General features: G+C 38.0%; 1 protein-coding gene across 1 annotated transcript; it reads right to left on the reverse strand.

Moving 5' to 3' along the window:
* Nucleotides 1-5,812: 5,812 nt before the first annotated feature.
* On the reverse strand, nucleotides 5,813-13,178 carry DDX20 (DEAD-box helicase 20). The gene is made up of 11 exons (XM_085306577.1): nucleotides 12,970-13,178; nucleotides 12,759-12,853; nucleotides 12,275-12,443; nucleotides 11,851-11,965; nucleotides 11,626-11,768; nucleotides 11,109-11,247; nucleotides 10,611-10,669; nucleotides 9,800-9,882; nucleotides 8,947-9,052; nucleotides 8,758-8,859; nucleotides 5,813-8,016 (listed from the first exon to the last, which is right to left on the reverse strand). The coding sequence occupies exons 1-11, from the start codon at nucleotides 13,175-13,177 to the stop codon at nucleotides 6,908-6,910; spliced, it is 2,328 nt and encodes a 775-aa protein (XP_085162703.1). The 5' UTR covers nucleotide 13,178; the 3' UTR covers nucleotides 5,813-6,907.
* Nucleotides 13,179-13,184: the final 6 nt, after the last annotated feature.

Below are 13,184 nucleotides of genomic sequence, written 5' to 3' on the forward strand. Positions count from 1 at the left end.
CTTTATTAGAGTTTTAGTCCCACATGGATATCTGCTTTCTATTTTTGTTATCACTTACTTGTAAGACTGTGACTAGATTATCAGTTCTGTATTTTTAAAAAGGAAAAGAAAAAGTAGGATTCTTTTTTAATACCGTACACAAAAACGATAAAGAACGAGAAAGCACTGAACTCAGCTGCATCAAGCATTCGTAAGTCTGACAGATGTTCCCTGTAATGTATGCCCATGCCTTTTGCTTTTGTTTTCTATATATGAATTTCTTTGCTAGCACTGGACATACAACCCATTGTAAATAGTAGCCAAATAATGTCTGGATCTATACTTGGTAATAATCAATCCCAGAGCCAAATACCTTGCATGGACAGGGAAGTATTTGGCATTTTCACAGTCTTGGAGCTCCCGTTGTCTCATCAATGGCTTCTGGGTTGCACTGATTTTTGGGGGTAGACTAGGTTAGTAATTTTAGTTCTCCAGTTCTAGCACAGGATCTACAGTGTGCATCCTCCTGAGAAGAAGGAGCAGTACTGGAGATTGGAAAACATTTGATAAGGTGTGGTACAGACAGCATTTTCTTTTTGCAATTCTACACATTTATTTTGGGAAAAGTCGCACGCTTACAGTAACCAGTAAGTAACACCGTACTGCCAGAAAGCTAATATTTTTAACAAGGATGTGGTTAGTCCTAATGACTCTTTCTGAAATCTTTCTAGGAACAATATATTGTAAGGAAATACAAGTTCCTGAAACAACTGATTTTTCCCCGCTAAGAAAAATTATCTTTTTCTTCTGTTCTGCCTTTTCTCAAGTTCCTTTCTCATTATAGGTGCAATCCATGACTGGCATAGAGCGATGAACAAAGTTACCCACCTCTTGCTTCCTGAGCCTCTCTCATATCACATACTGGCTAATTACTGTGGTCATGCACAAACGCCAGTTCAAGCTCATGCTGTGCTAAGCCCTATACACTCCCATGAAAAGCCATGAACCTTGCCTCCAGGAGCTTGCAATGGAATAGATAACAAGGAAATATTTCAAGTGTCCCTTTTCTGAACAGTGATTTACCAATGCTATACAATTAACAGAATTACTCAAAGCTTGTTTGAGCCTGATTCAGCAAGATTAATTTTCTTTTTTCTTTTTTTACAGCTTTTATAATCTATCCTGATGTAATATTTATATACACACTTACACATATAAACACACACACCTACACGTATAGATAAATAGATGCACATGCTGATTTAAACATATGAGCTAGCAATATGCTTTGTTAGCATTCCTAACCTAGTAGTCTATAAAATGGACTCAAATGCTGATGTATTAACTCAATAGCCTCCTTAGAAACCTACAACATTCTAGGAATATTAGGGCTAGGCTAAGCCTTCGATAGCTGCACCAGCTTACAGTCATTTATTGCAATGCTATACTATGTTACCCAAAACTGTGTTTAGTCCTATTTTAAATGACTAAAATACTCTGCCTTTGCTGCTTCCTGTAGGAGATTATTCTGCAGTTAATCTTGACATTATTGAGTTTTCCTTGGTGTTTAATTTAGTCTTTCCTTTGCTTTATTTAACTTCATTACTTGCCATGATATCTGCTGCCCATTTGAACACCCTCAGCCTTATAGATCAGAGGCCTTGTTCTCCACCACCTTCCTCCCTCCTCCATACTAGCATAGAACGAGGGGTAAATGCTAACGTGCTGGTATACTACTATGCTCCTTCCAATGCACAGGATTAAATGATTACAAAGAGCCAGGGACTCGGCACAGAATCTCCATGCTGCCTTTCTTCTTCCTGATTTACTGTGGAGTGGTAAACAAGCCACTTCATTTCTCTGTGCCCATGTCTATCTAAAATAGCAATCATGGCAGCCTATCTTAAGCATATTTAGTGCATTTTATTACTATCAGTCAAAATACTTCCTGAAAAAAAAATCAACATTTTTAAGAGACAAAAACATAAATAAGGAGAACAGCCAATCCTTAATGCTTCTGGCTGGCTGCTTGCACTCAGATTGTCAGGGCAGCTCTGGTCTTTGTTTTGTCYCAAAGAAGAGGAATCGTTGTTATCCTTGTTCAAAAATACGTAGCTTGCCTCTTCTACCATTAACTTAGCAAGTGCTGCCCCATACCGTCACTAGCTCAGCACAGACTTTCAAAGGATAAAGACAGATAAAATTAAGGAAGTCTAAGCCTAGAGAAATAAGGCTAGAAATATTTTTAATGGAGACATTAGCTCCCTTTAAACACTGATTTGAAGTAGACTGAGTAACATTTCTGAAAACAGTTGAACATACGCTTGTATTAAACCTCCCCAGATTGCCCAATGTAACAACATCCTTATTACAAAAGCTCTGCACATTCATTCAAATAGCAAAGACAAGAATCTATCCACATCCTATCAGTGGTTGATAGGAAATAATATACCATTTTTCAGATGAACTCTAGGCAGGGAGAGACAGCATTTGCAGAGAAGAGCATGCACTACAGCTGCTTACTCCTGCAGCAAAGGGAGGCAATTAGCTCTATTAAACAGCACAGTTGCTTTAAATAGCAACTTACAAACCATTATTGAGAGAAGACCAAATCAATCCTAAAAATTCCTAGACCAGAGCTTTCATTGAAGGGCTAGGACCATTTCCTCCAATGGTCCTCAGTATCGCCCTGTCCTGCCAATGTCCCTTTCCCAATTGCTATGCATGCCCAAGATGGTACCTGCACTGTTATGGACACAAAAARCGGCAGGTACCCCTGCAGCTTCAGTCATACCTGATGCGTATGGAAGGGGGCTTCTTCAGATGTGAGCTGCATCCAGGAGGAGAAGCATGCAGAAACATAGGTAGGTTCTGCTCCTGATAAGTTTCTGAAACGCAGATAGTGCAAAATAACCTGATTAGTAAGACTGCTCAGAAAAGTCAGTTGTGTATAACAATTCATTTCCAAAGTCTTCCTCTTCCCCCTAATTCCTCACAACATTTTGTAGTTTGTTTTCTCCATTAAAAAGATCAGATTTAAAATTCTCCAGGGAGAAGACTCCCACTGCTTCCCTTAAAAGCTTATTCCAGACTAATAGAACTTCATGTCAAGGAGTTTTCCCCTGATGCTCTGCCGTAATTCTTTCCTTATTTTCCTTCCCCTGTTGTCATTATACTCTCTTGYATCATGTTAAATTATTCTCCTTCCCACATGGCAAGTCAGCTGCCTACAAACATTAGAATATAAAACATTCTACAGCATATCCTTATACCAGAGAGTACTCCTGTATGTCAAATAACTATCACTGTAAAAGTGAACTGGAAAAATGGCAAACTAAGTAACATAAAGGGCTTTAGTATGGAATAAAAGTGAATCTACAATTCAAAAGGAAATATTAAAAAATCATATGCTTTTTTACAGCTCTCAGATGTACTAAATTTGAATTAATGATACTTGTTTAATCTGAAATAGTTGATAACACATCAGTGCTGCAAAACAGCATTTACTATTTTAATTTAGATAACTTTAGGAGTATGCATGAAAGTCAAGTTAATACCGGCTAAGGGAAGCAGTGTTTTCAAATATTTTGCTTTTGCAAGTACAGAGTATAAACGTATTGTATCTTACAGATACTATAAAGCAGATTCAATACATTAAAAACTGCAACATCCCTTTGATCCTGTTTCAATATATTATCCATGCTGGACTGTACCAGTTACAAGTCAGCATTCATTGATTGCTTAAGAACATGCCTCAAAACGCCACAACTTTGAATTGAAGATTTTATTCTGCATTTAGAGTTCAGTGAGTAATATACTTTTTCTCTACAACTCAGTCAAATACATCTTAATTGATTCAAAAACTACTTATTTTTCTCCAACACTTTGATTAACTGCACTAAATATGATTTCAGAACTCAAATTTTTAGGCTTCATATTTAACAATGTCATAAATGCCTTTTGTAATAGCTATATCTTCTATCTTTCTAAAACTTCAGAATTAATCTCAAGACAGTGTGCAGACTGACTACAGCTAAAAAAATTAGTATCATGAACCTGTATTCTATTGCTGATTGTCTTGATGAATCACTAAGTGACCTCAAAGAAGTCATTTCACCTCTCTTTGCCAGTTATACAAATTATACATAATTTAATACCTTTCCTTTTCCATAAGGAAGTTTAATGAATTAACACTTACAAAATACTCTAGAGAACCTCAAAGAAAGTGTAGTAGAGAAGTACTACTACTTACACTGAGAAAGCAAAAACTGTACCAGAAAGATTGTGGGTGGATCAATCAAAAGACCAGATGACAAAGAGTTTGTGAAAATTCCTTCTCAATTTTTGTTTTCAGTCAAGTCTGTTACTTTTGTGTATATGTGTGCACGTGTTTCTTTTAATTACAATTTTAACTAGTGCTAGTCATAAAAAAGTCACACAGCTGCGTGGGTGAGAAGTTAATAATCATATTGAATGCCCTTCTCAGTCCTGTTGCAACTATGACTGGAGCTCCTGCTAGCTCCTTGGACCAATGAAATACCTTACAAAATGTGTGATGAAATTTTTGATAAATAATAAGGCATTCTAATGCAATGGTGTTTTCTTTAGGAGTTTTATGTTATAAGAAGCTCTCAATCTTATTTTCTATTTTCGTACTATAAATGGGCTTTGCTTACAAACTTCAAAAAGGACAGATACAAGATGTACTGTATAAAACTGCAGGTAGCTTCATTTGAGAACAACTTTCTAGAAGAACTGAGTTTCCTGTTGTCTTCTTTTGGAATTGTAGTGCATATGTTGAAACTTGTATATCATTTACAGTATTGAGTCTTGTGCCACTGCTGTACCTGATGTATCCAATCTGGATTAAACAGAGTATGTGCCACAAATACCAAGACAATGCTGTAGTATTTTTATTAAAAAATGGGGAATTTTTGGAGCATTTTGRGTTTTGGCCTAAGTTACTCACACTAGATTTAAATATTAAGAACTTTTAACTAAGCAATCTTTAATGAAAACAGTATGATTTCTAAAAACATTATAGGTATATGCATTGCTGCACTAAGTGTATTCCTTAAAAGCAACCTCCTTTTGAATGACACAGTTGCMACAAAATTCATCTTGGAAACACAATCATACCATCCCGGCCTTCTCAAGCTTTAGATATAAGACAACCCTCTCTTCACTACTTTACTGTGATATAAGAAGGGGGGAAAAGGCAGGGGAAAAAGGGTCAGAAAGAAAAACAGTTTTCCTACAGTGTTATTTACTAAATTTAAAAAGCACCCCTTAATCTTTCTTTTGAAAGGCAGTCTGGTCATACAAATTCTTTTTAGGCTGAAGTCTTGCATTCTATACTGCAGATAGTCAGCTTGCTTCAACTGCAAAACAAGTTAAATTGATTTCATATTTAACCATATTACAGAAAGTGTCACTTTAAAAGGTATTATTTTAAACTTCCAAAATTCTCTAAATAGAAACTAAAATCTGGTTATTACATGAGCTCTAGCATCGACAGTTATTGCTGAACGTAACAGCTTATGTTTCTGCTTTACTACTTGCAACAAAGCCTGACACCCACTAGGTGACACCATTTCGCTACCAAAAAGGTGACGGAAAAAAAAAATGCCACAAAGCAGAGAAGGATAAAGTTTCTACTTGCATATTTTATGCTAAATGTCTATGCTACTCTTGTGCTAACTAATTTTATAAACCTCCTATACAGTGAGGAAAATACRAAGTGTGTACTATAAAATTTGGAGCCACTATTTCACAAGAAGTTCTAAAAAGCACTACTAGGGCCACCACAGGATTCACAGAGAACACCACAACATTTAGTTTTGGACAGAAAATGATTTATTTAAATTATCTGAGTGAAAAACCTATTACATTTCTCAAAATTAATTTCAAGGTAGCTGAAGGTGGGCAATCAAGCATCCTTGAAACTTGCCATCTCACCAAATTAAATAAAAAGCTCTCCTTGGAAGTACAGCTCATAGAGGTAGGAAGCAGTGTTTTCACTAAGAATTCCATTAAAAAATAGAAGGCAGAATCAGCTCATCAACTTTGAGAAATCAAAGTAACTAGCCTAAAATCTGCTTCAGTGATCCTGAACATACTAAAGTTAGGGTATAAATTCTAAAGTCAGTGAGAAGAGTCAATCCAGTGTCAATACCTTAAAGCCAGCCAGTACTCTTCAGCCTTTTCCTGCTTCAAGACAGTGCAGCCCAAACAGAAGATACTAATTAGTTTTAGTATTAATAGGCAATTTCATTTCTAATTAAAGCTTTCTTGTAAGTGTGGCAAGTCTGATATTGCTGCACCCAGAGGGACAGACCAATTATGATAACTGCACATTTTATAYATAATTAAACCATCCCCTACTGCACAGCTTGCAATACACCTAGCTATATGTTACTTATACAGTGTTAATTAACTTGACTTAAATTATCAATACATACATTGAGATGCAGAATGTCTGCCACTTAAATGGCATACAGTCATTGCCTGCTGTTTAAGGAAACCATATAAAATGGAATGGCCTCAAACTATAAACAGCAACTTCTGCAAATTCACTTTAACCCAGAAAGTTAAATGAAAAGAAAAATCAAGTAAAACTGAGATTAGTTTCTTTTACTAAAACTTCTTACATGCAACTGGCTGCCTTTCATCTTCATTTACCTCATTTTAAAGATTGAAACTGAACATCCAGCTGTATCATTCATTTCCTTTTATTGACAACTTGCAACACCATCACTGGAATGCATATAAAACATTTGCCTAGAAATAGCTTGCTTTTAAAAAGACAGTACTTCTTCAATCTTAAGCAATGTCTGTGTCAGTGTAGTTCATCAGTAATAGWTCAGTCATGTTTTCAGATGTGTCTATTCATTGTACCAGCCAGTCCTCTAACATCAATGCCATTACATCAACCATCACTTTTCAGCAGTTCTTGAAGATAGACCGAGTTGACATGATAAGCATTCATCCAGCTAAAGTGTCTGTAATTTTTCCTGTAGTGCATAAGAGACACTGTAGCGTAGTAGTTTTGCCAGGCTTGATAGTGAGACTTCCAGTAGTTTTTGTAACTCCAAGCCTCATATGGAAAGCCAGGAACACTACCACCCCAAGAGGTGCAAGAGCAGTCGTCTTCAGTTTCTCTCACAGAGGGAATACAGAATTGGTGGTAATTACTTCTCTTTTGTTTAGCATTTTGTTTCAGACCTTTCTTTTTAATTTGTTTCGGCTTTGGCACTTGCAATAGCTCCTGAGGCTTCTCGGGTGTAGGAGAGAAGCTTGTAAGACCTTGATCTATAGAGGGAACAGCATTCTTTTCCTGCRTATCTGAAAATGCTTCAAAGCATGAGTTATGCTCCCTGCTGTTGGAGGAAGCCCTGGAACTATACGAACTATCACTATCAGCAGGCACAACGCTATTTGCTACTGCCTCTGTAGCATCTTCCACATCTTTACACTCTACAGAACCATTTCTGGGGAGCTCACACTGTTCTCCCAGGCCTGAATAACTTCTTAGAATTTCAACATCCCTCTCCAGCCCTTCTTTAATGAAATACTCATAATCTTCAACAAACTCCAAGAGGTTCCAGGGACCATTGCTCTGTTGGTTTTTGAAAGTTGACAAGCATGGAATTCTGGGAAGATTTTTTTTTAAGGATTCCTCATCTGAAGCATTAGTGATATTTTGTTTGTCYATTTTGGAGGCAGTTCCTACTTGATTCCTCTGTTTTGTGTGGAAACAGAAAGTTTCGTGGCTACCTTTTTCTGCATTTGCAGAATTGGTGCACCTTTTTGTTTTTTGCTTCAGAGCCTTTTTTGGCCTTTCTACAATATTATCACCTGGAAGATTAGAATGAGGTCGAGGTAYCTCTGTAAAGTTATTTCGGGCTGGCTGCTCTATTGGTTCCTCTGGTCTAAGAAACACAGTGTCAGAATTCACTGAAGCATCTGTATGTGCAGCAGCTTTGACTTCTACCTCCCAATCTTCAAACTGATCCATCATTCCAGGAGGTATAGGCTCTGCACAAAAGGGAAACAAGCAGGCACTCAGTAAGTGCAGCCTTCCTTCTAGAATTCAAACGAACAACAAAGTAAAGCTTTACAGAATCACAAATAGTATGGTAAGAGATGTTAAGTCAGGACTATAAACTGACTTTCTCTCTTCTTGAAAGAGCTCAGATAGAACATTTTCTTCTCAGAAGTCATCAAGAAGTCTGAATAAGTGTTATGTTACTCACTGATCTTCTAGCATATTGTACTTAATTGGGTAAAAAATAGAAATAAGGAAGAGTAAATGCTAAGTTTCTAGCAAAACACTTGGCCTTCTGACAAAGACAGCGTAGCAAGTTTTTTGCAGTTTCAATTATTTCTTCCTTTCACTACTGCATCCTACAGCCTGAGAAAGACTTAATACTAGAGAACTCCTGTTGTTCTGTAGCTTACTTCATGTTGACTGTTTCTGGAAATCCAAGTAACTATGTAGTTGTCTAAACAGCAGCTGAATGCTAAGTTCCTCTCTCGACCCACAGCCATGCACTAAAGTTCTTCATGTTCTATTGCTTTGTACAACTGCGGCAGTGGCACATTCGCAGCAGAGGTCATCAGCACTGTGTACAAGTGACCTGACTGTACTAAACTTAATGCAGCTACCTTCAGAGAAGGTCTATGTCAGTTCACTGTGGACTTCACTGAAGCACTGAATCTGCAGCAGAAAACAGCCAACAAAACACCATATAGCTGAGTTCACAGCACACAGCATACCTGGTAAGGGAAGAAGCTGAAGATTACACTTCTGTGCAATTTTCATCATCATGTTTTCCTCTTCTCCACGGCAGCAGTATGTCACAGACAAGCCTAAAGTTCCTATGATACACAGTAGAAAGTATAATTACCTAGCCAGACCCAGGAAAGCTAGCTCAAGCTTGATAAATCCACATGACATGACATTACCAAAGCGTCCAGCTCTACCAATACGATGCATATATGTTTCCCAGTCCATAGGTACATCCAGATTGATSACTAGATTCACTTTCTCAGCATCAATTCCACGAGATGTCTTGGGAAAAAGCAAGAAGATAAAAGGAGATAAGTGAATATGCTGAGCAGATCTTTAAAAGATACCACAATACATTGTGAGTTAACTGCTTTTATAGTAACTTCTACATCTACAATTCTCCAGCAGCTTATGGTACTAACATGTAGAACAAGTACGTTACACTGGAACAGTGCAACCTCAGGATCATTTTGCTTATCCCTTCTGTATGGAAGGGATAAGCAAGTGTACTTCTTCCCAACACTAAAAAAAAAATCAACCCCACAGCATGACAGAACCTCAGGCTAGCAACTGACAAAAAACCACCAACCACAAAGCTGCAGAAGTCTCAGACAAGAAATAACTACTGCTCTATCAAAAGCTGCTTGAGATTTTACTGTTATATAAAAAAATGTGATAAAAATGTAAAAAAAGTATAAAAAAATTTCACTGTGATATAAAAAACTGTTCCTTCTTACAGCCTCTACTAAAAGTAAGCACCTCTGCTCCACTGAAATCTCTACAAACTTCTGTAATTCAACAGAGAAATTATTTTTGAAACAGAAGAGAAAAAGGGTACAGTTTCTCAATCACAGCGAAAACAAGTCTCACACAGTGCTCTTCAGTCACATTTTAACAGTATGTTTAAGTTCCATTCAATTCCAAGTCAAATGTAATGCTCTGAAATAAATGTATATGCAATTCTTACACATGCTATTAAATATCATAGAATCAGTAAGGTTGGAAGGGACTCTGGAGATACCAACTTACTAAGTCTGTGGAAATAAGAACTCTACAGTGGAATTGCTTTAATTTAGCCATAGCATCAAGTCGTTGATTTTGATTCATGCCACCTAGAGGAAAAAAAAAAAAGTATTTAGAAACTGAAATAAACATTAGAAACAGATTATCTTTCTCGGTTTCTTGCTCCTCAAATTCTGGAAAATACTGCTTTGTAAACCACAGATGAGATCAGAGAGGAAATTCCTCAAAAATCAATTCTAGAAGTAAGTTAAGCAAGAAGCAAACAGAAAACAAACAAATTATTTTTGTAATTAGTCTTATTTCCATTTGTTTATAGAAAGAGAAATCAATTACTTATACACACGACTCACTTGAACACTAACCTTAGAAAAATTTTACTTGAAAAAAAGCACACATAGCCATAAAAAAACACCAGGGAAGGAGAAATTCAAAGGAAGGCTTCTAATAACCATTATGAATTAATTATCAGTTGTTAACAGAGAAGTTAGGAAAAAAGACTTAAACGCAACAGCATTCCAAACAGACACTGCTTAAAGCTGTAAGTGTAAAATACTTTTCCTTTGCAAATAAACCAATGCACTTATGTAGACAGTCATAATATGACACTCAGCAACAGATTAAAAAGCAGAAAAGCTGACTAATGGAAAATTAGATTCACAATATGCAAGTCTTTAAAGACTTGTGAAGATTCAAATGCTATTCTTTGTCATATGAAGAGGTCTTCGAAACCAAGCTTTTAAGTTGAACATTCCCATTTTAGGTCAGATGTATGCACAAATTTCAGCCTAGAGAACCACAAAGTTCTGAATAAACTTACCTGAAATGCACTCAGCAGGAAAGCCTTTGGATGTCAGTATTTCAGCTAAATGTTGAGCTCTAACAGAACATACACAACGAAAATTGTGAATAAAACTAGTTACTTAGTAGTATCAAGACAATGTTAGGCATAACAGCCAACGTGTCCTTTTTAACAACATACTATTCTTTACAGGCAAAGATTACATTCCAAAATTGCCAGTCCCATCTTATGTCCAAAGCAGCAACCTTACAGATTTTGTACCTTTCAGACCAGGCTGGCAAAGCTCAACAGGGTACTAATCCTCACTGCAGCCTAAACAATATACAAGATACCTTCAGGTACAAACATTCCTCTCTTCAAGTTTTCATACTGTTATATTTTACATGTTGTGACTATATCTCACATGTGACACTTGCATATAACTTCAGTTCTGTTGAGACCTTTATAAGTAATGCTACATGACTACTATAACCATTACTTTCAAGTATTTTTTTCAGATTTTTTCATATTTATTACCTGCTATGCAAATTTGAGAAGACTAAGGCTTGATTAAATGGAATCTTGCCAAATAACTCCTGTAAGTGCTGGACTTTTTCCTCAAACGTCTTATGAGGAAGTGGATGGGAATTCACAATTTTGTAATACTGCTTCAGGCCTGAGTAAGGAGAAAAAACGCTATCAGATTAACAACTTTGATAAAAATATGCATTGTACTATATTGCTGTCAATTCACATGTCATTGCAGCTAGAAAAAAACTAAATTAAAATAAACACACAGGTACCAAATAAGAACCTAGAGGCTAATTCTTCTTAAAAGATGGAACATTTTTGAAGTGTTCAAAAAAAATGGAAAATTAACTTCATCGCTGATGTTTTAAATAAAGCAATACTAGGAATAAATACTTAGTGAACTAATCAAATTATCTATAAAGGGAAATGAGAAGAAATCATAAGTATTAAGGCACTCATTTTGGTTTTGTTATGTTCCTGTTAACCTTTTTYATATTAACATAAGTGAATTTCTTATACTTACCAATGAGACTTGGATCAGTAGGGTTCAGTCTCACAAAKGTTGGCTCTCTCATGTACCTGGTCAAAGCACTAGCTAATGATTCAGGGTAAGTGGCTGAAACAGCCAGCATCTGTTTATTGGCCGGCAGGGAAGAATAAATCCAACTACAAAAGAAGGACATTTATGGGAAAGACTGACAAATATGCATCTAATCTGTCAAGTCTGTGTGATGAACATTTTCCTTACTTGATTTGTTCCTGAAAGCTGCCTTCTTCTAGAAGCTTGTCTGCTTCATCAAGAATGAAGAGCCGAATACTAGCTGTATTTAAATAATCCAACTCTATGAGTTGTTTTATTCGACCTGCAAAAGCCAAAAAGAGCAATCTGGGCTTCACAAGCATTAACTAAAAAAAAAAAAATCTAATAAAAAATATTTATAATATTTATTCCTTTTAAGTTTCAATAGACCTTTTAAAAAGGTACACTTAGAACAATCTTTCACTAAAACATTGAGTCTCTTTTTTTTTTCTTTTTTTATTTCTTTAGCACTGGCCTTTGAGACTCTCCCCTATTAGTAAACGAAAAAAGAAAAATCAAGATTTCAAAAGCACAAATTACTGTAGTGCAAAATGTGTCAGATTATCTGAAGTACGTGCAGGCAAGCCCATACCTGGAGAGCCAACTGCTATGTGGCATTTCTTTAGTCTTATTTTGTCCTGGTTCAGAGGAGTCCCTCCAATGAACACATGGCATGCCAAACCTTCCATTTTTATTCCAATGGTTGTGATGACAGCATGAATCTGCACAGCAATCTCTCTTGTCGGAGCTAAGATCAAAATCTGTAAGGGACAAAGAATTAGCCTTGAAAGCAACAGAATGGCCCAGGAGATTGAAGCACAGCATCCAGTCTTGACACTACCAGTTTCACGATACCAAATATCAGAGCTCACACAAAACCTACTAAAAGATCAATTTTTGCTTCTAATTTGTAAGTTCGCACAGCAGCAATAACAACTGGAGCAACTTTTCACCACAGGTTTCACGCGGCGGGGGGGGGCTAAAGGACGGCATGTTACAGCAGTTGTGGAAGCGCGAGTCTCGCAGACCCAGGCGCGCCTGGAGCACCCGCCGCCGGCGCCGCGGGCGCGGCTCACCTGCGTCGCGGGGCTCTCCAGCAGCAGGGCGTCCAGGGCGATGGCAGCGAACACGCAGGTTTTGCCCGTGCCAGACTTGGCCTGCACGATGAGGTCTGGAAGAAAGCGGCAACAGGGGGTCAGCAGAGCGCCCCACACCCCGTCCCGCCCCGCTCGCGGCTCAAGGGCGGCGGCGGCGCAACGCCGCGGCCCGCGGGTCCCGGTCCCTCACCCAGGCCGCAGCGCCCCAGCGGGATGGCCTTCAGCTGGACCGGCGAGGGCCGGTGGAACCCAGCCGCCGACAGCCCCGCCAGCACCGGCGTCGACAGCAGCAAGGAGCCGAAGTCCCCGGGGCCCCCGGGCACCAGAACGTCGCGCGTGCGGAACCGGCCCTCAGGCGGCGGCGGCGGCGGCGGCGGGGAGCCCGCGGGCGCCGCCATCTTGGGA

This window comes from Rhea americana, unplaced genomic scaffold (genome assembly GCF_003343005.1).
Source record: "Rhea americana isolate MKP2758 unplaced genomic scaffold, rheAme1 scaffold_241, whole genome shotgun sequence".
Classification (NCBI taxonomy): domain Eukaryota; kingdom Metazoa; phylum Chordata; class Aves; order Rheiformes; family Rheidae; genus Rhea; species Rhea americana.